The sequence below is a fragment of the Emydura macquarii genome, unplaced genomic scaffold, assembly GCF_026122565.2.
Source record: "Emydura macquarii macquarii isolate MOO-44397 ecotype Brisbane River unplaced genomic scaffold, CSIRO-AGI_Emac_v2 contig_968, whole genome shotgun sequence".
NCBI lineage: Eukaryota > Metazoa > Chordata > Testudines > Chelidae > Emydura > Emydura macquarii.
This window is the reverse complement of record NW_027131105.1, coordinates 1,937,948-1,962,917: the sequence shown is the minus strand read 5'-3', so window position 1 is coordinate 1,962,917 and position 24,970 is coordinate 1,937,948. Positions and strand designations below refer to the sequence as shown.

The window sequence follows — 24,970 nt, the reverse complement described above, 5'->3', positions numbered from 1 at the left end:
GCCTGCGATGTCTATGAGGGGAAGAGCTGCTGGAGGAGCTGTAGCTGGAATGGCCCCTCCGTCGAGAAGACTTGCAGCAACACTTCCCAGATCTCGAACGGGAGTGTTGTCACCTACGCCGTCGCGAAGCTGATCGGGAGCGCAACGAGTTCCTCGGTGCCAAGGCACTCGGTGCCGAGACAGGCGGTGCCAGAGCAGGCGGTGCTGAAACGGCCGGTGCCAGAGCAGGCGGTGCCGAGGCGGCTGGTAGTGCTGCGATGCACAGTGCCGAGGTAGGCAGCCCTGGGGATCGGTACCGAGCTGGGCTCCGCACCGGAGTACCAGAGCCCACGCTAAGGTCCTCACTCGAGGTGGAACTATAGCGCCTTCGCCTCGAGCGTTTGCCCCTGGACCACCCTCGGTGCCGCGGTGCCAGGGAGCTCAACGACCCGGAGTCAGAGCTAGGAGGGGAGCCCGCACTCTCTACCCTCCTTGACCGTCTGGGGCGAGACCTCGACTCCTGTCTCCTCCACCCACCAGGGCCACCCAACGCAGGTTTACCCCGAGACACTGGTCCCGGAGCCCTCGGCCGAGGGGGGGATGGAGGCGTAGGCAGACCCATGAGGGCGCGTGCCTCAGCGAAAGCCTCCAGTGTCGACGGCCCTTGCAGAGGCGCTCCCCCACCCACAGGAGTCGGGGGAGGTTCTCTGCGAGGAGATGCCGGTGCCGGAGTACTCTCCACGGCAATTGGCTGGGGCATCTCCTGCTGCACCCCCTGCTTTCCCGGTAGCAGGGAAGACTCCATGGGAGTGGCCTCCTGCCGCTTCTTCTTCTTCGGCACCGCAAGCGGTGCCGGTGCCGGTGTCGAGGACAGTGCCGGTGGGGCGCTCTGCACGGACGAGACACTCGGTGCTGCAGGTGAATGCGAAGGCTCAGAGTCCGGCCGGAGCGCGGACTCCATCAGGATCGCCTTCAGCCTTGCGTCCCTTTCCTTCTGGGTCCTTGGCTTGAAGGACCTGCAGATCCTGCACTTCTCCTTTCTGTGTTGCTCCCCGAGGCATCGGAGGCAACGGTCGTGAGGGTCGCTCACTGGAAACGACTTCGCACACATGGTGCAGGCTTTAAAGCCCGTAGAGCCAGGCATGGCTCAAGTCTAGCCCCTAAGGGCACTATCTACTTAACTACTTGCTAACTACTTTAACAATAAACTAGAACTCAAATAATAACAGCTAACACTAAGGGATGCTACTTGCGTTTGCATGCAAGAGGCAGACGTTCCGGTAACCGTCACAGGCAGAAAGAAGGAACTGAGGGGCTGCAGGGCCGGCAGCGCTCTATGTACCACGGCATGAGCACGTACTCCAGGGGGCGCCTGAGCCGGCCCTACGGAGCTAGCTAAGGGAAAAAAGTTCCGGGAATCTGTGCACGGGGCATGCACACACCTATACTGGAATGGATATGAGCAATCACTCGAAGATAGAACAAGCATGTTCATTCTGTGTCTTGGCTGGTCAATTCTGAGAGTTTGGTAAGGATGACCTAAGCGGTACCACGTGCCTCAAAGCTAAATGACTATTTAAATTTTAGTCTGTGTCAACAAAATATCTTGCTAAAATAAACATGGAAATTGTTTTCACATGCTGATGGGAACCCCAACCCTCCATATCCCACAGAAGTGCACATTACCTCCAGGATCATGCCTGGTCTCTTAAGTGAGTATTTCTCTGGTTCATCTTTCAGAAGCCCCTGTAGTTTGTCTAGCTGAGCACTGGCTTTTGGTCCACGTGTGGTTAGCTCGGCTGCTGTAGAGCACCTGTAAACTTTCAGCTTGGTGTCATCAAAGAGAGTTTTCTGAAGCTGAGGGGAGTCTTCATGCAGCCAAGTGTCCACTGAAAAGAAAAATGAAACAATGACAGGAAATAAGTGTTTCAGCAAGAAGCATGCAATTACAGCAAAACAACCTTCCTCACAAGGTTTCATCTGTAGCAAACCACAATGGGCAGTAGAGTAATGGCTAACGCACGCACCAGAAAAGATTTGGATTCAAATTCATGCAAGGCATACATAAAAATCAGTTCGGTCCTACTTGTTTATATTCTGACCCTGTCACACAATGAGAAGCACTCTATAGTCCCAGGACTGGAATAACAGGAATATTGCTAGTCATACATGTACTGCACTTGCAAAAACAGAACAAGAGAACTGACCCGAAGTCAGTCCCTCAGTGAAGTTCTAGTTAGTCTTAATTTTTAAGTGGAATATACGGAAACAAACATCCAGAAATAATTCCATGTTTCAAAATAGTTTATCAAAGTCAAACATTAAGAAAACTTTCTGCTCAGTGTGTATTTTTGTCAGTTGAATTCATGACAGATCTGGGGGCGAATATAATGCTGTATTTGGCTAAGCAATTACAAATTTAAACCTGCAAGTCTCTCTCTCTTTCCAGTGAAATAGTGGAGAAAGCAGTGTGTGGAGTGAGGCGTGTGATAGCCTGGTGTGGGAGACAAAAGATTTAATTGGATCTCTTTGGGCACCTCCTCCAGATTCTCTCTCTGTCTGGCATTAGTTCTGGTCTGCAAAGGGGCTGGTTGCCTGACCTTTGCCCGAGGAACAAAAACAATGGTCCCCATTCACTAAAAAAAAAAAATCAGCCACCCACTAGCTCCAGTTTTATAGAGGAATAAATTATGAAAGAGTCCCCACTTTGCTGCTATATCATCTTTGGCCAAAGACAGACCCCCTCAAGTTCAGTGACTACAGCCAAGAACTGCTGGGCATGGAAGGAAATAAGAGTGTTCTACCGTATAAAAGGAGAGTCGTAGCAACCATCTTATACTTACTGACCTAAATCAACACCTTGGACTAACGATTGCCTCACTGCATGCTTGCAATCTATACTCTTGCTGGAGTGTGTGCCTGCTCTTTTATATGCAGACATCCATATACATAAGAGACCTGCATTAATAGCAGTTAACTCCCTGCCAGACCCCTTCAATGTATCTATCAGTTTTCAAGACAACCTAATCCCCAAATGCACTTAACAGCAATGCACTAGTTATGGGAAGGAAGCCAGCTCCTTTGCCAAATAACCAGGTGCTCAACTGCGGAGCTGCAAGAAAAATAATCCCCCCGCCCCAGGATATGGCCTGGCAGTAGACACACTCCAATGCTGCTGCTGCAGCACAGGGCTTGCAGACTCACACAGCTGTGAATGCACAAGCCCCTGCCTCTGTTTTGCCCTCATGCTGGGGTGCACAGAGCTACTGCAGATCACAGGCCCCTGGGCACAGTGACTGCAGTACACTGGGCAGGATCTCAGCACCCTCACCCCATTCCTTAGCAGTGGAACTGGCCTGGTCTCATTCTGGCCAAGGACCTTTGCAGGGGTGTCTCATGATTTTACTGCAGCATTCCAACTTATTAGTCAGAGTCTATCAAACTGAAAGTTACTTACACATGCATTTTTATAGCTAGAGGCGTAGTTTCAGGACCAGAGCAACTGAAAACATTCCTCATACATGTGTGTTAGAACTCAAATTGGAAAAAAATAGGGTGGTTAGATTGAAAATGGACCAGTTACCTGCCCGATGAGTAGCAGGAGCTGATGCTGGGAGGTAATCAGGTGGCTTTTTGTAAAGGTCAAAATCTACTCGTCGCTGGTCCCAACTCCATCTGTCGCGACTCAGCACCGGCTCCAAAATGTTAGCAAACAGAATGTTCTCCTGCCATTTCTAAATAAAAGTTGCAAATCTTTATGAAGCTGTATTACTGACAACAGGACGCCATCACAAAAGTCTACTCAGGAAAACTTTTCAGGAAGGACCGGGATTAGGTCACACTATTAAGGTACTAGTTATGTAAATACAAAGGAGACTGTTTCTGACTCTATTGTTTCTCTGTGGGTTACCTTTCAAATTATTATTTTTGATTCATAGAGAAAACAAATGAATTTCACAGGCCAGTTACTGAAATTCTAGCGATTAGTGGAACACAGTGCCAATAGCAGGCTCCCTAATGCCCCTCCACACACACTAACATTTACAGTTAGCAAGGAATTGTCTAATTATAAATTTGTGTCATCTTATCCTCTGTAATGTTAAGAGAATGAGCTTGTCATTTTATTCAAATTTGATAACCTAGCAGAGGGATGGGGGTCTAGCAACCTGAGCAGAGGGCCACCATAATCTGACATGAACTCCAGCCATGACTCACAGCAAATCTCTCTCTGTCTCCACCCCCATCTCCTCTGTAAAACTGGGACTACGAGTGCATAGATCGCATCCAGAATTGGAATGTTCATTTCTCCCCTCTCACCACAGAGCAGAAGCTGAAAGGAGAAGGGTTGGATTGGGAGTGCAAAATTAAACAGTGGCTACTCTTCAAAGTGACATGCTTTTAGAAGGTGGGGTGGAGTGTGGCAGCAATGGTCAAGATGGAATTCTAGCTAGAGCGCTGGAGCTAAGAGGGAAACCAAGCTGTAGAAAGGGCTCTCTCTTCCTCTCTGTGACTGAAAAGTGCTACACCTTTGCTTTGGACTTGCTTGAAGAAAGACCTCTTGCACATGTTGGCCTCTTAACGTGGGCAGGAATTCTCTCCATTACTTTTCTGTTTTACAGCAGCACCCACTATAGTGGCATTCAGAATCCTTTCCTGCCGACTGGCCTGTCATGGGGATGTTTAGAGGGTAAAATATTACTTTCTAGAAAAGAAATGGGAACTGTGACAAGGTGAAAGACCACCCTCCCACCCCCCATCTGACACTTTACCTCCCCAGGACAGCGATGGAGCTCCAGCCAGGCAGGGAAAGGGATTCACTTTAAGGTACCGATGTAGGCTGAATAGTTGGGAAAACAATTTTAATTGCTAAGGAAGCAGTGGATCCTGAATAAGGCACTTCATAATGCTCCCTAAGTGGCTAGAAGACTGGGACTGCATTGCTGAACAGAGGGACGTGACCCAAAAGTTGGCATATCCACAGCTGAAATGTTCCCAAAGGGAAGGATCAAGCATGTGGAGGATCGGTTGGTTTCTTTTCCTCGAGCAGAATACAGTAGACTCAGATCGTCTTCTCTCTGAAGAGACACTTCTCTGATGTTTGACAGATGAGTGGATTTTCTAAAAGTCTTCAGGTATTTCACATCATCAGCATTCCAATGATGAAATTCTCTGGGCTCAGTTTGCTTTTTGGCACAAAAAGGCTCAGTGTAACAGGAACTATCTGACTATATGTGGAAGAAAGTCAATTTGCTGGCTGTTAGCTTGATGAGTGCAGCTCTACACAGACCTGTATGTAAGCAGAGCTGTGAGAGAGCCTGGATTTCTTTCTCCTTTGATAAAAATGCTGATTTCTAGGGAAAACACAATTTTGCAGGAAGTTTGAGCTTACTATGAACACAAGTATTTTTAGTACCAAGATGGAAGTGTTGGTGGATCAGCTCTCTCTTGTTACCTCCAGTTCAAGTGCAGTGACACTGTGCATTCTTAATTAACCTTAGTTAACATCTGTAAAGCACTTTGAAGAGGGAACCTATTATATAGGCCGAGCAAAACTGTAGCATAACAAACCACTAACCAATGAGAACATTAAAGGACTGATCATTACATATGGTACAGTGGAGATTATTTACACTCCAATGAAACCCCAACAGAACTATACCGTTGCAGTGTCTGATCAAAGCAGAGCTATGCTGTATCAGGCTTTGATGGGATCTCAGGTATCATTAAGCAGCATTTCAAAGAGTTCCTCAGATCTAAAGAAAACTAAGGGAGAGTCCTAGAGACAGCTCAAGGACAAGCAGCAACAGGCTGCTCTGGTGCTGGAGTATTTGGCTTGCTGGACAATACTCACCATAGCACATGGGGGAAAGAGATCTCAGCTGATCCAGAAAATGTAGACATATAATTACCATCAAATGCTGGTGGGAAAAGGACTGATCCCAAATAGAAGCACTTTTGAAAGCCTGGCCACCTCATTTAGGTTAACACCTTAAAATAAAAGCTGAGTTCTTTTGAAAATTTGCCTCCAATTGTAATTGCTGACACTGCTCAAAATCTGGCCCTAAGAGCTCAGCTGTGCTAAGGAAGCAGGTGAGAGGAAAAGCATCCGGGAGAGAGAGAGTGTGTGTGGGTGGGGGTGGGATATTCTTGAAACTGGAACATCCTCAAGGGTGACTCATTCAGATCCAGGACTGAGTCCAATTTTTGTGAATACATCCAGATACTGTCTGTTTTCGAATTCCCCTGACTGAAAATGTGTTAGTTTCCCCTGAGAAAGAACAATTCTTTTCTAAGCTGCCAGATAAGAAAATTCCTATCCATACAATTTCACCTGTGCTCTGGAACTAGATGACTCTGGAGTGAGTGCAGGAACCAGAATTAAATCTTTTAGGAAGCCAGATGGTTTTGCTTCCCCGAAGATGCCATTCCAAGATGCCCTGGTTAAATTCAGCTTTTGAGACGAAGAAAACAAAGGGATGAATACACAGTAAGTGGTGAAAGTAGCATCATATTGAAATTAGGCTGTCTCAGATGAATGCCACGGCTTTACATCTTCACTCCACTTCTCAGGAGATATGAATAATAAATTCACTTAGTCACTATCCACCATGGTGACTCAATGCTGAGATAGCAGCCGCTAAGGGCACAACACCTATTTGAGTATGGCGAACCTGCTTCTCCTTTTCTTTCTGTTGGCACTGTCAAGCTGGAGTTAGTGCCACTTATGTTGGGATGGTCAGCTGCCTTCTCTTCTTCATCCCAGCAGTAAGTGCCAGTGGTCAATACAACGTCCCAGGCGACTATTGATCCCACATCAAACATTGTGCTCTTCTCCCCTCTCTTTCGGTTCAGTGGTTCCTGTGCCAATCAGCTGCTGTTTCTGCATTGGGAGCTTGCTATCCACTTTCTTTCAGCTTGTCAATTTTTGTCCCATGCTGGTCAGCTGCCTTGCTGTTTACTTAATCTCTTCAGTAAGCGACACTGACAGCTGCATTGTACTGACTGTGGCTGCTGTTGCAGCTAATCAGCAGCGCTTCTTTGCCCCTCCATGGGAAGGCACATTCTCCAACAGTGCAGTTCAGCAGAACACACTGTGATCATATTAATGGTTTTATTTCAGAAGCATTGTAATGCAGATGAAAATTTAGAATGGGCATTAACTTTGTCCAACACTAGCTGTGTTCAAATAATTTGTTAGGACCCAATGACCCGCCATGAAATTCCCTTTCATTTCCTTTTCTTCCCGTCCCAACAACCCAAATAATGCACATGCATTTTAATTGACTGCCTACTCACTTTACATATATAGTGCTGCAAGTTGGGTAAGACTGTTCAGACCAGGGATGAGTGAACTGGTCTTGTTGACAGTCCAGTAAAATCATAAGGAAAAAGGAAAGTGAAACTAAAGAACAGCGAAGAAAATGGAAAGAGGTGAAGAGATCAGAGGAATAGGGAAGAACAGGCATAGAGGAGGAGAAAAGGGGGGGGGAAGGAATAAATGGCAGGGAAGGGAGACTGGCAAAGAGATAAATGTAGAGAAAAGCAAAAATATACAGAAGATGAAAGACACAGAAGGAAGTAAAGATTAAAAAGAAGACCAGAACACAGTCCTGGTCCATGATTAGGGCTCCTAAGCACCATGGTAATACAAATAACAATAATAAGTGGAAACACAAATGAGAAACGAGAAAGCCACACCGAGTGATATGGTAAGGGACACACCTGGGACTTTTTACATTTAGCAACTTTAACAGCTAATAGTTTTTCTCCAAGATACTTTTTTGGGAGGCAGCTATTTGCTTACATTGAATAAATGGAGTTTTAATTTAGTTTTGTTTGGTTATAATCTTAAAAGGAGACTGTGGCACACTCTATGAACTACTGATGGTTTATCTAATGTTATTAACCCAGCCCTTTGAAAAAATGTCTAAGCACACAGTCACAACCATACATATTATCTAGTTGTCTATATTTTATATATATTGTATTTCTAATCAAACAACTTCTGCAGTTCAGACACAGATGAATTAGGACAGGTGAAGAGGCTCAGACGTTTTAACCAACAGAACTGCAGTATGTTCTGTATATCGGTGTCAGGTTGGGGGAATAAAAGTGTTTGCCCTCTAGTGTCAAGCTATATTTACACAGTGTACTACATCTTCATAGAGGCTGGAGGAACTCCAGAGCAGAACAAGGAACCAAGGCTTGCAAAATCAGAGTAAAAGACAGAGATCAAATATTAACTGGACTCAGAGCAATGGGAGATGCATAGGTGAGAGTTCAATTAAACTGAGAGCACATGAGTAATAGCACCAACTGTGCCTACACTGGGTTGGGATCCTATGATTTTCAGACCCTGGCTTCCCCTTGTACATATGCAACTTTGCAGTCACACTAACATCTGCATGCATGGATGACAATTTTCATGTGCAAACCCATTTAGACAAATGAGGGAAGGTACATGCATGTGACAGAATCTTAACTGTGCATGCAGATGTTGGTGCACCTAACTACACATAAGCAGAGACTGGGCTGAACCCTCTCAAAAAACAAAACAAAACCCAACCTCAAAACCCATCAGACAATCTTCCCTTTTCAGGGCTTCCTATCCTTGTTAGTATAAGTTTGGATACTAGAAAACAACTTTCTGGACTTTTTCAGGTCCTAGATTACCTCAGTTAACTCCTTCAGACGTGCCTCATCCGGCATTCGAGGGTGCAGATTGGATTCAATGCAGCTCTTAAATCCAGGAAATACAAACCCATTTGGCGATACCCACATATTCTTGGATTTTGCAATAAATTCTTTCCGGACAGTGGCCAAATCCACAGGTTCAAACATGGCTGACAGGTATTTGTGACAATAAGCGAACCGCCTCTCTGGTTTCTAGGATGACAAATGTTTTTATGTTAACATTGGTTCTCCTCTACTGGAGATCACCACAGCCATGGAAAGAATAAAATAATATCAACATCTACTATGTCTGTTCTACTTACATCTGAAAACAGATATTCGTCAAGTCAGACAGTATGAAGAAACATGATTATGTGCTTACAAATATTTCTGATTGTCATCTTATTCATCCCTGTCCTAGCTATGAACTTAAAGATGATGCATGTAAAACAACTGTGGAATCATTAGAAAGATTTGCTATATTAGTTCCTTATTATTTATATCTCCAGATCCTCAGCTGGTATATATTTGCATATATAGCTACTTTGGTTTACACCAGTTGAGGATTTGTCCCATATCATATTAGAGATGTTGGTCTCTCTATAGTTAAGATTAAAGTTAGCTTTCCATTGTAAATCCACTTTTGACACACCCCAACAAACTTTTATAAGACACCATCAATCCACCTGAAATTTCTCAGGCCAGATTTCATGTCAAAGAAGAATTTTTCTGGAAAGATTGAGGCAAAATAGGTCTGAAATTTGGAAGCCATCAATGCACATTTATTTAAAGTCTGATCCAACACCCACTGATGTCAGTGAAAGCCTTTCCACTGACTTACCTGGAAGCTGGATCAGACCCTTAATTTGTTGGTCATGATGGAGCCTGCTGCCTTTGGGTAATCTTAAAGGGTGTACAGGGAATTATTTATGGAGATATTCAAAGCAATTTATGCACTTATTAAAAACTTTAGAAACCCTAAGTATATATGTTTGATTTTATGGAGCTCAGGAAGTCCACACAAGAGGAACTTCAGCTTTCCAAACATCACCTAATGACATGCGTGCTTTAAGAGCTTTGCATGGTGCAGCTGATCTCTTGTGGGACTTTCAAAGCTGCGAGAGGATGTGAATTTTCAAAGGTGCTCAGCATTGGTTTTAACTCTGCCCCTACTAAGTCAATGGTAAAACTCATATTGACGTCAATCGGAGCAGAGTTAAATCAATATGGACTGTTTTTAAAATCTCACTAAACAGTGCAAAGTTCTGAAGAGACACAGAGCTCTTAGGAATGATCCAAGAAGCTCATCTCTAGCTAGGATGGACTTTCTAAGATCCATAAAGTGGAGGTACCTCGGTAGAGGCAAGTCTGACTCAATCTTCCATCCCCAAATTAAGGCAGTAATTTCAAGTTAAGTCAATATCTGATCTCTTTCTAAAAGATATCCTATAGCTCATACAGAAGTTATGGACTCGATACAGAAATGATTGGGTAAGGTCTTCTATGTAATGCAGAAGGTCAGACTACACAATCATAACAGTCATTTCTAGCTTAAAATCTAGGAAAAAATAAGTTCGTGTGGATGACTGTGGATTTTCACATAAGACTTAGTCCTATGTGGACAATAAAGAGAATTAATCAATCACGGTTTATTTATTTCACTTAAGTACAGTAGTTTTGATCTGATGTCCCAGTACAAAGTTTCTTCTCACTCTACAGCTGTGCCGTGTCCTGTGCCCCTCCACCTCAGAGGCTGCTGCAGTATATATATAATTTGCAGTGTGTTTCCATATGAAAAGTGCCATACAAATATAAAATATTGTTACAGTACTCTATTTCCTACTGATGTCCACTTTAATAAAACTTCTCCCAGGAATTCTATTTTGCCTATGATAGTGAATGTTAATGACTGCTGCTTAATCAGGACAATACTAGCATAAATTCTGCTTCCTGGGGATATATTCAGCTACTGCCAAGGAGTTAAGTGGTGGTTAACAAGATGTTAAATAGGATTTTAGATATATTATTCACATCTACACAAATATTTGATTACATGCACACATCTTAAAGGATGCAGAGTTTAATTAAGTATTTTTTCAAACCACCTTACATCACATATAAAATGCATGAACATATTTATGGTAGCTCAGGTTCTCTTCTCAGTTATAAACCTGCGGAATGTCACTGATTTCAGTGGAATTAATAGGTGTAAGTGCAAAATTCTACACAAATTAGTAATACTGATGGAGTCTCTCTCTCTCTCGAGAATTTAATACAATCTCTATGCTCCCCTACCACCTTTTAACACAGTGTCTCCCAAATGGTGGGTCCCAACTTATCAGTGGGTCACAGGAAGGGTCTAGGTCAGTTGCCCGTCACTGCCCCCTACGACTCCCCACGTGCCCTGGAAACACTCCATTCTGTGCTCTCACTTCCACTGGGCCAGGGCAGCAGGGAGCAGCATGGTGAGTGGGATCCAGCCAGCAGTAGCACAGAGGAAGCAGCCAGAGCCAGCAACTGCACAATCAAAAGCCTGGTAGCAAATGCGGCCCAACTGGGGAAAGGGGCCAGCTGAGGCTGCAGGAGGGGGCATCTCCTCACTTGATGCAGAGGAAGATACTGGGATCGTTTCGCTCTTTTGCCTGTAGGATGGTCTGTGGTGTTTGGTGTCTGTTTCAGTAATATTTTCTATCTTAAACCCCATCTCTGTCTCAGGATAGTGTTTGGTAAGCCAAGTCTATCCAGTCACACACAATAAAACATTCCAGTATACGTATCTCAATTTCACCTTTGCCAACTCCTTACGAAGTTGCATCTTTGCATGTTCTGCAGAATTCAGGTTCTGAGAACTGTAGTTGTAGACCGACTTGCCATCCGTGGGAGAACTCCTGATGGCTCTGAACTTCGGCTTTTTCACCTTTCTGCTCAGTAGGTACATGGCGTCAATGTTAGTCTGAATACAAAAGTTACATGTCAGTTTACATTGACTTGACGTTTAACCCACATGACAAAATAACTGTAAGTGCTTCCATATATGCCAACAGGGCTGCTCCCCCTGGCCATTGCCCCAAAAGGCAGCACCTTAATAAAGCATGCGATGACACCATCTTTTCTGAAGACTCGCATCTAGAGTCACAGCACCTAGGGGTGTTAGTCACTCAGTCTGCTCATGCAGAATGCACTCTGCAGGGTCCAGGTCAGTTCCTCAGAGGTTGGTGCCCACTGCTCAGGATCTCATGCACTTAGGGGTAAGTGATGGTGCAGCTGGGGTGGCATCTGTCTGGCCACATGTGTAACCAATGCCAAGGGAAATAAAAACCACCAATGCATTATTTTATTTCTACAAATCTTCTACGTTAACACCACAAGCTAGAAGTTCTGACCTCATGTCCCTTTGCAAACAGCCCTGCTGCCATGGTATAAATGTACCTTTATGCCCTTTTCATTGAGATGGCCATACTGAGACCCTTGTGGCCTTTGAGGAAATAATTTGACCCAACAGGTAGCAAGCACAAATGAATACAGATTGTGGTTACTTATCTTGCCATTCTGTCTTGACTTCAAAAGAAATCCTAATATGTTATAGGTACTTGGCTGCAAAATATTTGTTTTGTCAGCAAGCATAAAAGTTGACATTAGCCTTTTTTTCCTATAGCAGACATTTCTGTCAAGACTTCTCCAAAAACTGCATAATGGGAACTGGTTATGTACTTCTCCAGGGAAAGTTGCATATTTTACAGACAATAAAATAACCCCTTATTTCATTTGTACAGCGTGCTCAGGGCTAAGCTCCATGATCCTTCTATGAATATGCCCACTCTACAGCTGGGAGCGTGCCTCCCAACTGGGCTAGACACACTTGTGCTAGCTTGACCCAGGGGTCAAATGGTTCTGAGCTCAGGTAGTTAGCCCAAGCCCCCGTCCATCCTGCAACATTCACTCTGCTATTTTTAGCAGAAATCTGTGTACCCAGACTGGGAGGGATGCTCTCACCTGCAGTGTAGGCAAACTCAGTGAAGTTACAGCAGCAGGCTAGCTACCTGAGCTCAGAACCATTTGACTTCTGGGTCAAGCTAGCACAAGTGTGTCTAGCCTAGTTGGGAGGCACGATGCTTATATCAACTGTTACTGGCTTTCAGGAGCCATCCCAAAATGCCCTACACTGACTGTACAATCCAGACAAGCATGCCTGGTGAGGACGCGCACTGCCGACACAAGCAGCCAAGTGTGCACACACCCATGTGATTTTATAACTGCAGTGGTATATGCCAACGTAACTTAGGTTGACATAATTCTGTAGTGTTGACAGGACCATAGACACATAGCCTGCTTTCTTCTCAGGCAGTATATGCAGAGGCACTGCTTCCCACTACAGTACCAAGAGCCAGAAGAAGTTCTACTTTCCTTCCCTAACCACTTGCATGGGGCTCAGTGTGTCACTGTTCCTGCCTTTCAGCTATTCTCAGGTGGTAGTGGGTATCATTTCAACTGCCAGCTGGAAACAGCTGGTTGGCACAAAGTACCTGCATCTTCTTCACTGAGGGCAAGAGGAGGTAGCACAATTTTACATCATTTGTGCCTGATTGGTTTGCCTGTCCTAAGGCACCTGAAATCTGGATTAGAGGCTGAGGCAAGAACAAGTGACAACACAAGAGGGTAGAATGGTTGGAGGAAAGAAAAAGGCAAGGAAGACAAGAGAGCAGCCCAAGCCAGAATAAGAACGCTATTAAATAATTAACCCACCTCCCTCCTTACTTTCATGTTTGCTGTCTTTGTCTGTAACCACTATGCTTTTTCCCCGAGCAGTAGTCAATGCTGCAATACAGTTTCTGCAGTAGATAAAACATTACAGATCTTGTCCATCGATGGCTTTATAAAATGTGTCCAACTCTAAAAGACTATAGTTCCAGACGGTGTGTGTGGGGGGAATTAAGGTGATGCATTATTGCAACCATTCGGATTGCTTCAAGTATGATGGTTCTACATTGCATAGAACTCACCTGGATGTGGTCTTTGTAAGGCTGCATTTTATCTTCCATATCCTTTTTCCACCGAATGTACTTTTCATTGTGGTTATCCAATAAAGAAGGCATTGCTCCTTGTTTTATGGTAACCTTTCTGGATTTTTGCAAAGCTAATGGAGAGAATGAGTGCAGGGGATGTTTTTGAATAAACAAATCCTCCTTAGTTAGGGGAATTCCAAACTCCTGACTCAAGACTGTGATCATTTCTGCAGAGGGCAACAGACTTCTCTGAACGACATCCCTTAGCTTCTTACTGTGGCAGAGATAATCAAGCCTGCAACACAAGCAGACAGAATACTTCTATAGATTATCACAAAATGTACCAACTTTTATTTTGATCATATGACAAGCATTAAACTATTATTCATGAAAAACACACACAGTTCTATCTTAACATCTACTTGCTAAATGAATGGCGGCACCTCAGTTCATTTACAATGGCATTTAGCACAACCCTATTGGAAAAAGGCAGCATGTTAAGCATTTATCAAAAAACTACTAAAGATATGCTACGAGAGATCCTAAGGGACAGACTGAACAGTGACTTAAATGGTTAGCTGTTGGTTGTAATTTGGCTAGGAAATGGACGTAAATAGTAAAGAGTATAAACTGGACTGATTAGGCGTTCTGTGCATGATAAACCAGACTTCCTTTATACACACGAATCCTAGTGTGTGACCTACATTCATTTGTACACCCACTGAAAGCTAACCCGGTGCAAAGTATACTCCTTTACCTTTAACATCAATTTCCTGACTGGCTTGCAACACACGTGTAACACCGTGATTCATGCCACTTTAAAATCTGCCCCCGAGAACTTCATGGAAATTGCATCTGCTTACAGTACACTGAATTTGGCCTTTGATTCCTAGAATTATACCCCAAAATGTGTAACTCTACAAAATTAATGAGCACTACACACAAGCATTCTCACTCACTCTATACACACATATACCTATATACACACACTCACATAAACATGTATCAGACAGGGCCAGATCCTCAGTCCCATTAGCAGGGCACAGTGAGCATTAAAGTTACTTTAAGGCAGCAGCTGAGGATTGGCCTTGTAAGCCAGCTCTACTCCAGCTTTAGACCAGGGCTAACTCAGTTTAAAAAACACACCGGAGAGCAGAGGAAGCAATGCACATCACACATTTTGCATAATATAATAAAACGACTGTTTTTCAAATGGACCTTGAATTTTACTTTCTGTGCAAGTACAACAGCAATTTCCCAATTTTATGCAATGAGAATTATTAAAAAGAGACGTAATAAGTTTATTTGTCAAAACCAGAAACACAGTTTTGTTCATTCTTTTGTCACATATGCTTAATTTTTGAGGTTTTTAAAGTTATCCTTTTAGCAGGCTGAACATTTTCACACTCTAAAAATTTACAATTGTAAAACTATTGCAATTAATATATTTTCCTTAGCATTATTTTTTAACAAAATACATAAAAACTAGTTGATAACACTTAATTTGATAACTGCCAACATTTAAACCAGGGAATAACACAACTCTGCATACTCTAGATGTGATGAAAAATGCTGCGGATAATAGATACGTAATAGTTTGTTTTTGGAACAACTTTATTATGATCTATTTTCTGTGGAGCAGCAGGTCTGCAGCGATGCAGTGCTGCTAGCTGTAGTTTTGAGGTTCCTTCAGTGAAAATCAATGTCTGAAAGGCTGTCAGTATGGAACATGGTGATCAGAGTGGTTTTAAATACAGCTGTCAAAACCAGCAGTTAAAACCAGCTTTAATGACTCAAAGGTTTTGCAAAAGTTTCTTTTTTAGACTGATGTTTCAAAACTTTTTGTTAAACAGAGTTAACAAGTATGCCCAACTGATGTACTGAGAAGCAGAAGTTTCAATAATGGACATGGGACACTGAACTACAGGATGACTTGACCACAATACAATAGAACTCTGATTTTATGAACATCAATCTTATGGATGACCAGTTATATGAACAATTTTTCTGCCACTGAAGTCATCATTCTGCTGCCAAATGTAACTTCAATCCTTCAGTCAACATCCAAATGGCTGTACAGGTTTGAAAAGTTCATTGAAAAGAGATTTGGTGATAAAGAAGAGACGCAGTTCTCCCAAACAAATAAAAATCAGGCACACTATATATGTGTTACCATTTTTTACATTAAATCATCGACTGATTAATACATTGTTTTATGTGCCATATCGACTGTCATTTTGCTATAGTCAATTTTGTAAACTCCTCAGTCCTTAATTAGTTCATCAAATAGAGGTTCTCCTGTAAAAGGCAGCTATGTGACTCCAGACTTTATTTGCATCCTTCTGGGATGCTTTCTCTAACTTAATAATAGTGAGTGCTACTGAGCATATTGACTTTCCTGCAGCTCCACTTCTCACTATCACAGAAATAGCAGCTGTATTTAAAACCACTCTGACTACCATGTTCCATACTGACAGCCTTTCAGGCATTGACTTATACTGAAGGAACCTCAACTACAACTAGCCATGCAGTGTCTCGCTGCAGACCTGCTGCTCTATAAACCAGGGATCATTTTTCTCACAGAAGATAGACAATAAAGTTGCTTCAAGAAACAAACTATTGAATATCTATTATCAGCAGGATTTTTCATTGTATGTAGGATATACAGAGTTGTGTTATTCCCTGGCTCAAATGTTGGTAGTTTCCCAGGGTTTTATCCTTTTGCAGTTTGCTGGCAAGCTTTGTTTGAGGAGATGAAATCTTTTTAAGGACTCTGAGGTGACACTTAGCTACCATTCATGTAATTTCAGTGGAAGGTCTCACTAAATACCTTTTCTAATCTCTTGTTTTACCACAGAAAACATGTACAGATGTAACAAATTATAGCTACATATATAAAGATGGTCTTCATAGAGAAAAGACTCAGGACCTTCAAAAGCAAAACTACAGATGCTCTACCCCTTGAGCTAAACTCCATTCGCTCTGAGTAAATAGCAGGCTCTTAAAAACTTACTTGGGCCAGCACGTAGAGAAACAATCATACGCATTAAACAAGTCTGATGCATCAACGCCTGGCATTTGCTCCTGGCAAACACACACTGTTGTATTCAAGACTGCAGCAGCCACCTTGGAAATGATACCCAATCAAGCACAATCATGTGACTTTTCGTATCTGAGTCACTCATTTGTTTCCAGGTGCAAAAGCGCAAAAAGATGCTCGGAAACCACCAACGATGTTCTCCTCCTCCTATAGCTGGAAATATCAACATTGCCATTTAAGCAGAATGGTTGTTTGGTGAGGCTTCACCATAAGCACTGCAGGTGAGCAATGTGGGAGTTTTATCATTTGAAACTGAGTCCTCCGAAAGAAATAATAAATGCTGGGTATTCTTGCTAGCTCAGGAGTGAAAATCCCTGGTCATTTCAATGAAAGCTGTGTGGGTTTTAGTTCAGAAAATAAGCTGAATGAGCCAGCCAGTCTATTGACAGCAGGGAGTAAAGTACCCACTCTTGCTCTTTAGCTTCTAATCACCTGAAGAGAGGGTTACTCACCTGGTGCAGTAACTGAGGTTCGAGATGTGTGTCCCTGTGAGTGCTCCATCTTTAGGTGTCGGCATGTCTTCACATCATTGATCGGGGATTTTTACTAGCAGTGCTCCTCCGGTTGCATCGTGGCAGTCTTGTGGCACCGTTGGCGCTCTTTTCAGCTTGCGTATGAGACCCAACCTCCTCTGTTCCTTCTCTACTCTGAAGTCCAAGGATTTGACTCCAAAGTAGAGGGGAGGATGGTAGGTAGTGGAGCACCCACAGGGACGCACATCTCGAAGAATCTCAGTTACTGCACAAGGTGAGTAACCCTCTCTTCTTCTTTGAGTAGTGTCCCTGTGGGTGCTCCACTTTAGGTGACTCTCAAGCAGTACCTTAAGTAATTGGAGGGACTTCAGAGTTGGTAGGCTGTATGAAATAGAGTACAGAGATCCACTGCGATGCTAGGTCAATGGCATAATGTTTGATAAAAGTGTGAGCTGAGATCCAAGTAGCTGCCTTGCATATTTCTGTAATGGCTACGGATGTAGATACTGCTTTTGTGAAATGTGTCCTGATTTTCTGCGGTGGTGAAATCCCTAATTGTTTGTAACATTCATGTATGCAGCCTGAGATCCACTTTGAGAGCTTTTGTGTGGATATGGCTGCTCCTTTACATCCATCTGCAGTAGATACAAAGAGTTTAGGGATGACCTAAATGTTTTAGTTCTATTGAGGTAAAAGGCTAAAGCACATCTCACATCTAGAGTGTGGAGGAGTGAGTGTGGAGGAGTGTGTCCTGTGCATTAGCGTGTGGTTTTGGACAAAAGGTAAGTAAATGAATAGGTTGATTTAGGTGGAAGGATGACATGACCTTGGGGATAAATTTGGGATGGGGCCTCAAAGTCACTTTATCCTTATGAAATATTGTGTAGGGTGGGTGTGCCATAAGAGCTGCGAGTTCACCTACATGTCTTGCTGATGTTATAGCAACCAGGAATGATACTTTCAAAGACCTGTGCACTAAGGAACAAGTCACTAGTGGTTCAAATAGTGGTTTGGTGATGGTTTTTAGGATAAGGTTCAGGTCCCATGGTGGTGTAAGAGAACGAATCTCCGGATATAAGTTTTTTATACCCATCATAAAACATTTCATGATTGGATGTGTAAAAATGGTATTGTCATCTATGTGGTTGCGGAATGTTGCGATAAAAGCTAAATGCACCTTTATGGAACTAATTGACAGCCCTGTTTCCTTTAGGTTAAGAAGATATTCCGGTATGGCTGGGATCGGTGCGGATGTTGGAGAAATGTGCTTCTATTGACACCAGGCCGTAACTCTGTGACACTTTTGAAAGTAAGTCTTCCTCATGGAAGGTTTTCTGCTGTTTAGTAGTACCTGTTTTACTGGTTCTGAGCATTGTCGTTCCACCAGTAAGAACCAATTAGGAACCAGGCTGTTAAGTGTAATTTGCTTGGGTCTGGGTAAACAATGCAACCCTTGTACTGGGACAGGAGATACTCTATGAGTGGAAGAGGAATTGTTGTTCGGGCTGACATCTGTTTCAGGTAAGTAAATGATGGTTGTCTTGGCCACACTGGGGCTATCATTATCACAGTCATTTTGTCCTGTCAGATTTTGAGTAAAGTTTTGTTTATCAGGAGGATCAGTGGGAATGCACAGAGTAGGTTTGAGCTCCAAGTGTGGAGAAATACGTCCCCTTTCGACCTCTTGCTGATATCTGCTCTTGAGGAAAATAGGGGGTATTTGCGATTGTGGATAACCCCATTTTTGGAAAATGTTCCCTGAAGACCGGAGTGTAGCTCCCATTCGTGATCGTTGGTAAACATTCTGCTGAGGAAGTCTGCCATTGTATTTTGGATCCCAGGTAAGTATGCTCCTGAGATGTTGATATTGTGGCTTATACACCAGTTCCATAATTTTATGGCTTCCTTTCAAAGGGAGTTGAATTTTGCTCCCCCCAGTGGTTGATGTAAAACATGCATGCAATATTGTCTGTCATGATCTTTATGTGTTTGTTCACTATGAGAGGTTGGAAGTAAAAACAGGCGTTGCAGATTGCATGCAACTCTAATAGGTTTATGTGCAGGGTCGTTTCATGTGCTGACCATTTCCCTTCGGTCGTATGTTCCCGTATGTGAGTTCCCCAACCTATAAGGGATGCATCGGTAGTTATGATCGAGGGTGTTTCTTGCATGAATGGGATACCCAGCATTAGATTTTGGGGCTGTGTCCACCAATTCAATGATTACTTGATCCTGTTCGGCATTGATACTATTTTGTGTAATGAGTGTCTGAGAGGCCTGTATACTGTCGAGAACCATAGTAGAGTGTAGTCATGCATGTCGCACTACAAGGGCGGTTGCCGCCATATGTCCTAGTATCTGGAAGCAGGTACGGACAGTTGCGGTTGGGCTGTTCTGTGTTCTGGATAGCAGTTCTACTATGGTCTCGAATCTGTCTCAGTAGGACTGCTCTGGCTGAGCGAGAATCTAGGTACGCCCCTATAAACTCTATTTCCTGAACCAGTTCTAGGGTTGATTTTTTGAGGTTTATCATGAGCCCTAGTTTCCTGACTAACATGGTTGTGAATCTTACTGCTTGACTGGCTTTGGACTGGCTACATGTCTTTATTAGGCAATTGTCCAGGTACGGGAAAATAGTGATTCCCCTCCTGCATAGGTATGCCGCAACAACGGCAAGAACCTTGGAGAACACCCTTGGGGCGGTGAAAAGGACGAAGCGTAGCACCGTGTATTGATAATGACTGTTTCCCAGGGTAAATCTGAGGAACCTCTTGTGGGCAGGATGATTAGAAACATGGAAATATGCATCCTGGAAGTTGAGGGCTGCAAACAGTCGCCCTGTTCCAGAGCCAGAATTATAGTAGACAAAGTGACCGTTCTGAATTTTTGAGCTCTTATAAATTTGCTCAGCCTTCTGAGGTCTAGGATTGGTCTCCAACCACTTGTTTTCTTCTGGGTCAAAAAGTACGGGAAATAGAATTCTCTGCCCTTGTGTTGACGGGGAACGTGTTCTATAGCCCCTATTTGCAGCAGATGTTCGACTTCTTGTCGCAGAAGGTGTTCATGAGATGGATCCCTGAAGAGGGATGGGGAAGGGGTTTGGGAGATGGGTGTGGATATGAAGGGGATGGTGTACCCCAATTTGATAATTTCTTAGACCCATTTGTCTGCTGTAATGTTCACCCAGAAGTGATAGAAAGGATGAAGTCGATAGTGGTAGGTGGTGGTGTTTCTCTGTGGCTCTGAAAGTTAGGGAAGGTCAGGCAGGCCCTCGACCAAACCCTCAAAATTGAGGCTTAGAGAGAGCAGTCTGTGGTGTTGAAGACTGTTGGTTGGATTGTCTTAAGTGTTGTGATCACTGTCTATTATGTGGTGTGTCCTGTTTTCTATGTTGTGGCCGATATTGATACCTGGAGTTGTAAGGCTGGCATCTGAATGGTTTTCTTCTCATGGCAGGTATATATTGTGCGGAGGATGGCATGAGGGTCCTTCATCATGTTCATCACTTCGTTTTTTTCAGCAAACAGCTTTTTTTTGTCGAAAGAAAGGCCCTTGAATGTAGTCTGTAGCTATTTGGGGAGATCAGCCGAGTGCAGCCACGAGGATCTCTGCACGACCACAGCGGTTGCGACGCTTCAGGCCATGGTGTCAGCCACATCGAGGGAGGCTTGGAGTGCCGTCCTAGTGACCAACTGCCCCTCCTTCATGACTGATTGAAACTGTTCTTTTTTATTTTCTGGTATGTGATCAATAAACTCAGATAATTCGGCATAATTATTGTGGTCAGTTTGCCAATAGGGCAGCATAGTTTGCCACTCTTAATTGTAGGGTCGCCAGAGTGTATACCTTTCTGCCCAACAGATCCAGTCTTATATCCTCCTTATCATGAGGTGTGGATCTATGATATTGTTGTTTATTCCTCTGGTTGGCTGCTTCCACAACCAGGGAGGTGGGGTGGGTAAAAAGGTATTCTGACTCTTTGGAAGGAACACAGTATTTTTGTCGGCCCTCTTACAGGTGGGAGGGATGGTGGCAGATGTCTGCCAGATGTTATTGGCAGGTTCTAATAAGGCATCATCCATAGGGAGGGCAATTCTTGAGGAAGATGACGTTTGCAGAATCTTCAATAGTTTATGATGCGATTCTGTTATTTCCTGCAGTGGAATCTCCAGGTTATCCGCTACTTTTTTTTAAAAAGTTCCTGGAATTGTTTAAAATCGTCCGCCATGGTGGGGGCGGAGGAATTACCGCCTCATCTGGGGATGAAGAAGAGTTATGAGGAGGTGGTGATGTGTCCCACTGCATACTCTCTTCCGTGCTGTCAATTGTTTCAGTCTCTGTGATGGTTGGGATTGATTTGGGAGATGACCTGGGTCTGTGAGCCTGGGAAGTGGATGGTCTCCTGAATTGGGCGGAATAGGAGGACCACATATCCCATCTGGTCCAATGTATGTGATAAGGCGTAGATGGGCAAACCATGGATGGGGTGGGATGTTAGAGTGGTGATGTCTTTTATGCTCCAGCAGCTTGGGGGAGGCTGCTGTGGAGAAAACCTGGCCTCTTTGCCCTCATAGTGATCCTTGCTTGAAAAGGATATAGGTGAGAGAGGACCCTCTTGTGAGAACTGGGGCAGGGATGTACTGGTGCCATATAATGGGGAAACGGGGGAGGATGTTTGAAATTCCTCCTCTCTTTCCTGGTGCCTGCGCTTTTCAGTACGCTTTCTCAGCGCCACTGTTGCTGGCGTGGCAGTCGGTGCGATGTCGGTACCAGTGCAGAGATCAGGTCGGTGCCAACAGTTGGTGCCGAGACAGTCATCAGTGCCGGTGGTGCCGGAGTTTGAGGCTCAGCTGTTGTCGGTGCCGTGGTCATAGTCAGCACTGCAACTTGTACCAGTGCCAGTGTCATGATGGTTTTTGCTGTTTTACAGACTGTTAACTTTGCTGGTACTGTGCTCAAATAGGGGTAATCTGGTTTTCCCTTTTGCTCTGAACCGGAGCTAGAAGGTTGTTTAACCCCTGTGCCAGACACTGTGCCTGAGGGACCTGAAGCCTCTTTGGTACAAATTTGCTTAGTTGTAGAGGTGGGTGATTTCCTCTTTTTCTGAGCAATATCAGGCGGAGTCAGGTGCCTTTTTCTCACAGGCTTGTCCTGAGAGACTGGTTTTTCTTGACCTGGATCAGAAGCAAATCTAAGTGACCTTTCCATTAACAGTAATTTTAGACAGTAGGTCTCTGTCACGTCTCGCTCTGGAGCTTAAATTTTTGCAGTGAGAACATTTTTGGACTATATGCCCCTCTCCAAGGCACTTAATGCACACCCAGTGGCCGTCGGACGTGGGCATTGCATCTCTGCAGGAGGCACAGCTTTTGAAACTGGGTAAACCTGGCATGTCTGAGGGAAAGATACTAACTATTCTAAGGTAAGTCTAGAAGAAAGAAAAAAATTTTTTTTCAATAATAGGAACAAACGAAGAACCTGACTATCTACAAAGAACAATTTGTAAGGAAATACTGACGAGCTGTGAGGAACGGTAGAGTCTCCATCTCGGACCGCAGACGGTTGAGAAGGAACTGAGGAGGTCGGATTGCGCGCCAAAAAGTGCACCAACGGCGCCATGAGACAGCCACAGCGCATGCGTGATGCGGACGAGCACCACTAGTAAAAACCTCCGATCGATGACGCGAGGATGCGCCAATACCTAAAGTGCAGCACCCACAGGGACACTACTCGAAGAAGAACTGCTTATTTCAAAGATGGATGAACCCCATTTCCTACTTTTCAAAAACAATTTTTTTTTATTTTTGGGGTTTTTTTGCTTATTTTGCATAACGGATGACTGTTTCTCCACATTTGACACAAAAAGTAACATTTTATATTAACAGCTACACCCCCCACTCTCTCTCTCCAGTTCAGACTGTTATGCTTTCTAACCAAATAAACATACAAGTAACATTTGGGATACTTTGAGGCAAGTGGGGGGTGAATATAGCCACATGCTGATGAACTGAGTTATTCCAGCAGCTATGACAAAAAATCTTACAAGATTTTATACAAAGAGAAAAAGCCCATCCCCTACAGCAACAGGATGTGGATTTTTGCCTCCTGAAAGCTCCTCTCTCCTGACTACCAGGAGCTGGGTTTATAGCCTTTCCTGGCTTGTCTAAGTGCATGCCTGACCCTGTTGTCCTCAGCTTTGCTCCATTACTTCGCCCTATACACCTGTAGGAAAGTTGAGCAGGGAATTAACTCCCTTTCAGCCAGTGTTCAGGTGGGACACTACCCTGGTCACAAAACAATTTTTTTTCTTTTTTTCCTATTCCTCCATCTCTTCTGCCCCACGATGTAAGGAATAACATCATGCCCAGACAGGCAAGTAGGGGCAGTTAGTTCAGCAAAGCAAGTGTGATTTCAAAAATTATTTGAGGGGCAAGAGCACATGGAGAGTGATGAAACAGGCACTCTAATCCTAGGAGATGAACCACGCCTCCTTTGCATCATGCTCATCTGTCATATTCCCATGCTGATCTCAAAACTAAAACTCACTCTCAGGCCCACTGACTTGCTTTCTTTGTGAAAGCAAAAAAAAAGGCATTAATTATGGTATCAAATACTTATGCTAGTCTGGTGATGTTTCATTTGTCAGTTTCTTGACTACAAATCTGGGAATGGGCTAACCTGGACAAGGCTTGGAAACATGCCTGAGGAACCATATCTCTGACATAAAGCAGAGGCTGTCTTGTTATAGCAGAGAGGGGTTTACAGAGGTGGATATGATACAGGATCGCTTCCAGGTCTGTATACAGGCGCTGATGGAAAGACAGCTGAGAGTTATATAAGATATCCAACCTTCCATCTTTACTTCTGTGAGTCCTGCAACAGAGCACCACAAAAGTAATGTTACAAAATCAGCCTTTATCTCATGAATTCCACAGTGCTGCAACATGATCCCTAATGAACTGTCTTGTCTTTGTGCTTGTAGATGGAACCTGTTGTCATTCGGAGACTTTATGCAAAGGGTTTTTAAAAGAACAGTAACAAACAAATTACAAAACAACCTGGTATGAATTATTACAGAAAACTCATATTTAACTATACTATGTAATATTCTACAAGGAAATTTATTAGAGTACCAAATTTACCCTTATTATAGCTACAAAAACAGTACAAATATCAATTCCCAGGGGTAAAAATAGAGTCAGAGATTTATATGATCACAACAAGAAAGGACTTTTTTACTGAAATAAATCATTTTAACAATTTCAAGGGAACAGGCATGCAAAGAAAGAAAATTAAATTAGGAAGGCATTAACAATGTTTCTGTATTCCTTCAATGCTTAAAAAAAAACCCCAACTCTTCTTTAATCTGGAAATTTGAGGGAGACACGCATTTACTACAAATCCTGTAGTGAAAATGGAGCCTTTTAGAAAGGATTATGAATTGTGTACAGTGTGTCTCTCCCTCTCCCTAAAAAGTCAATGTCCCCATTCATTTCAGTAAAATTAGCGTGGGTTTTAGCTCAGAAAGTAATCTGAACTTTCTAATCTGTTTGCAGAAGGTCACAAAGTACATAAACTCTACCTGCAACCTTCTGAACACCCCCAGGTTTAAAAGTACCAGAAACTAACTGTACCACTCCAGTTTGTATCTGTGTGTCCATTTATACACTATTTGTATTACCTGTCCAAGAATTCAAAGTGAAGAATACACCCCTTAGCCCTCAGCCCCACCAGGAAAGAAT

General features: G+C 43.5%; 1 protein-coding gene across 1 annotated transcript in view; it reads right to left on the bottom strand.

The window, feature by feature from the left end:
- Positions 1-24,970, bottom strand: part of CFAP92 (cilia and flagella associated protein 92 (putative)) — a 90,272-nt gene that overhangs the window by 7,902 nt on the left and 57,400 nt on the right. Inside the window, exons 12-17 of the mRNA XM_067544406.1 lie at positions 23,907-24,101; positions 13,653-13,950; positions 11,441-11,605; positions 8,653-8,865; positions 3,563-3,713; positions 1,666-1,868 (exon numbers count right to left, since the gene is read on the bottom strand). Coding sequence (XP_067400507.1) covers positions 1,666-1,868; positions 3,563-3,713; positions 8,653-8,865; positions 11,441-11,605; positions 13,653-13,950; positions 23,907-24,101 — 1,225 coding nt within the window. The remainder of the gene's footprint in view (positions 1-1,665; positions 1,869-3,562; positions 3,714-8,652; positions 8,866-11,440; positions 11,606-13,652; positions 13,951-23,906; positions 24,102-24,970) is intronic.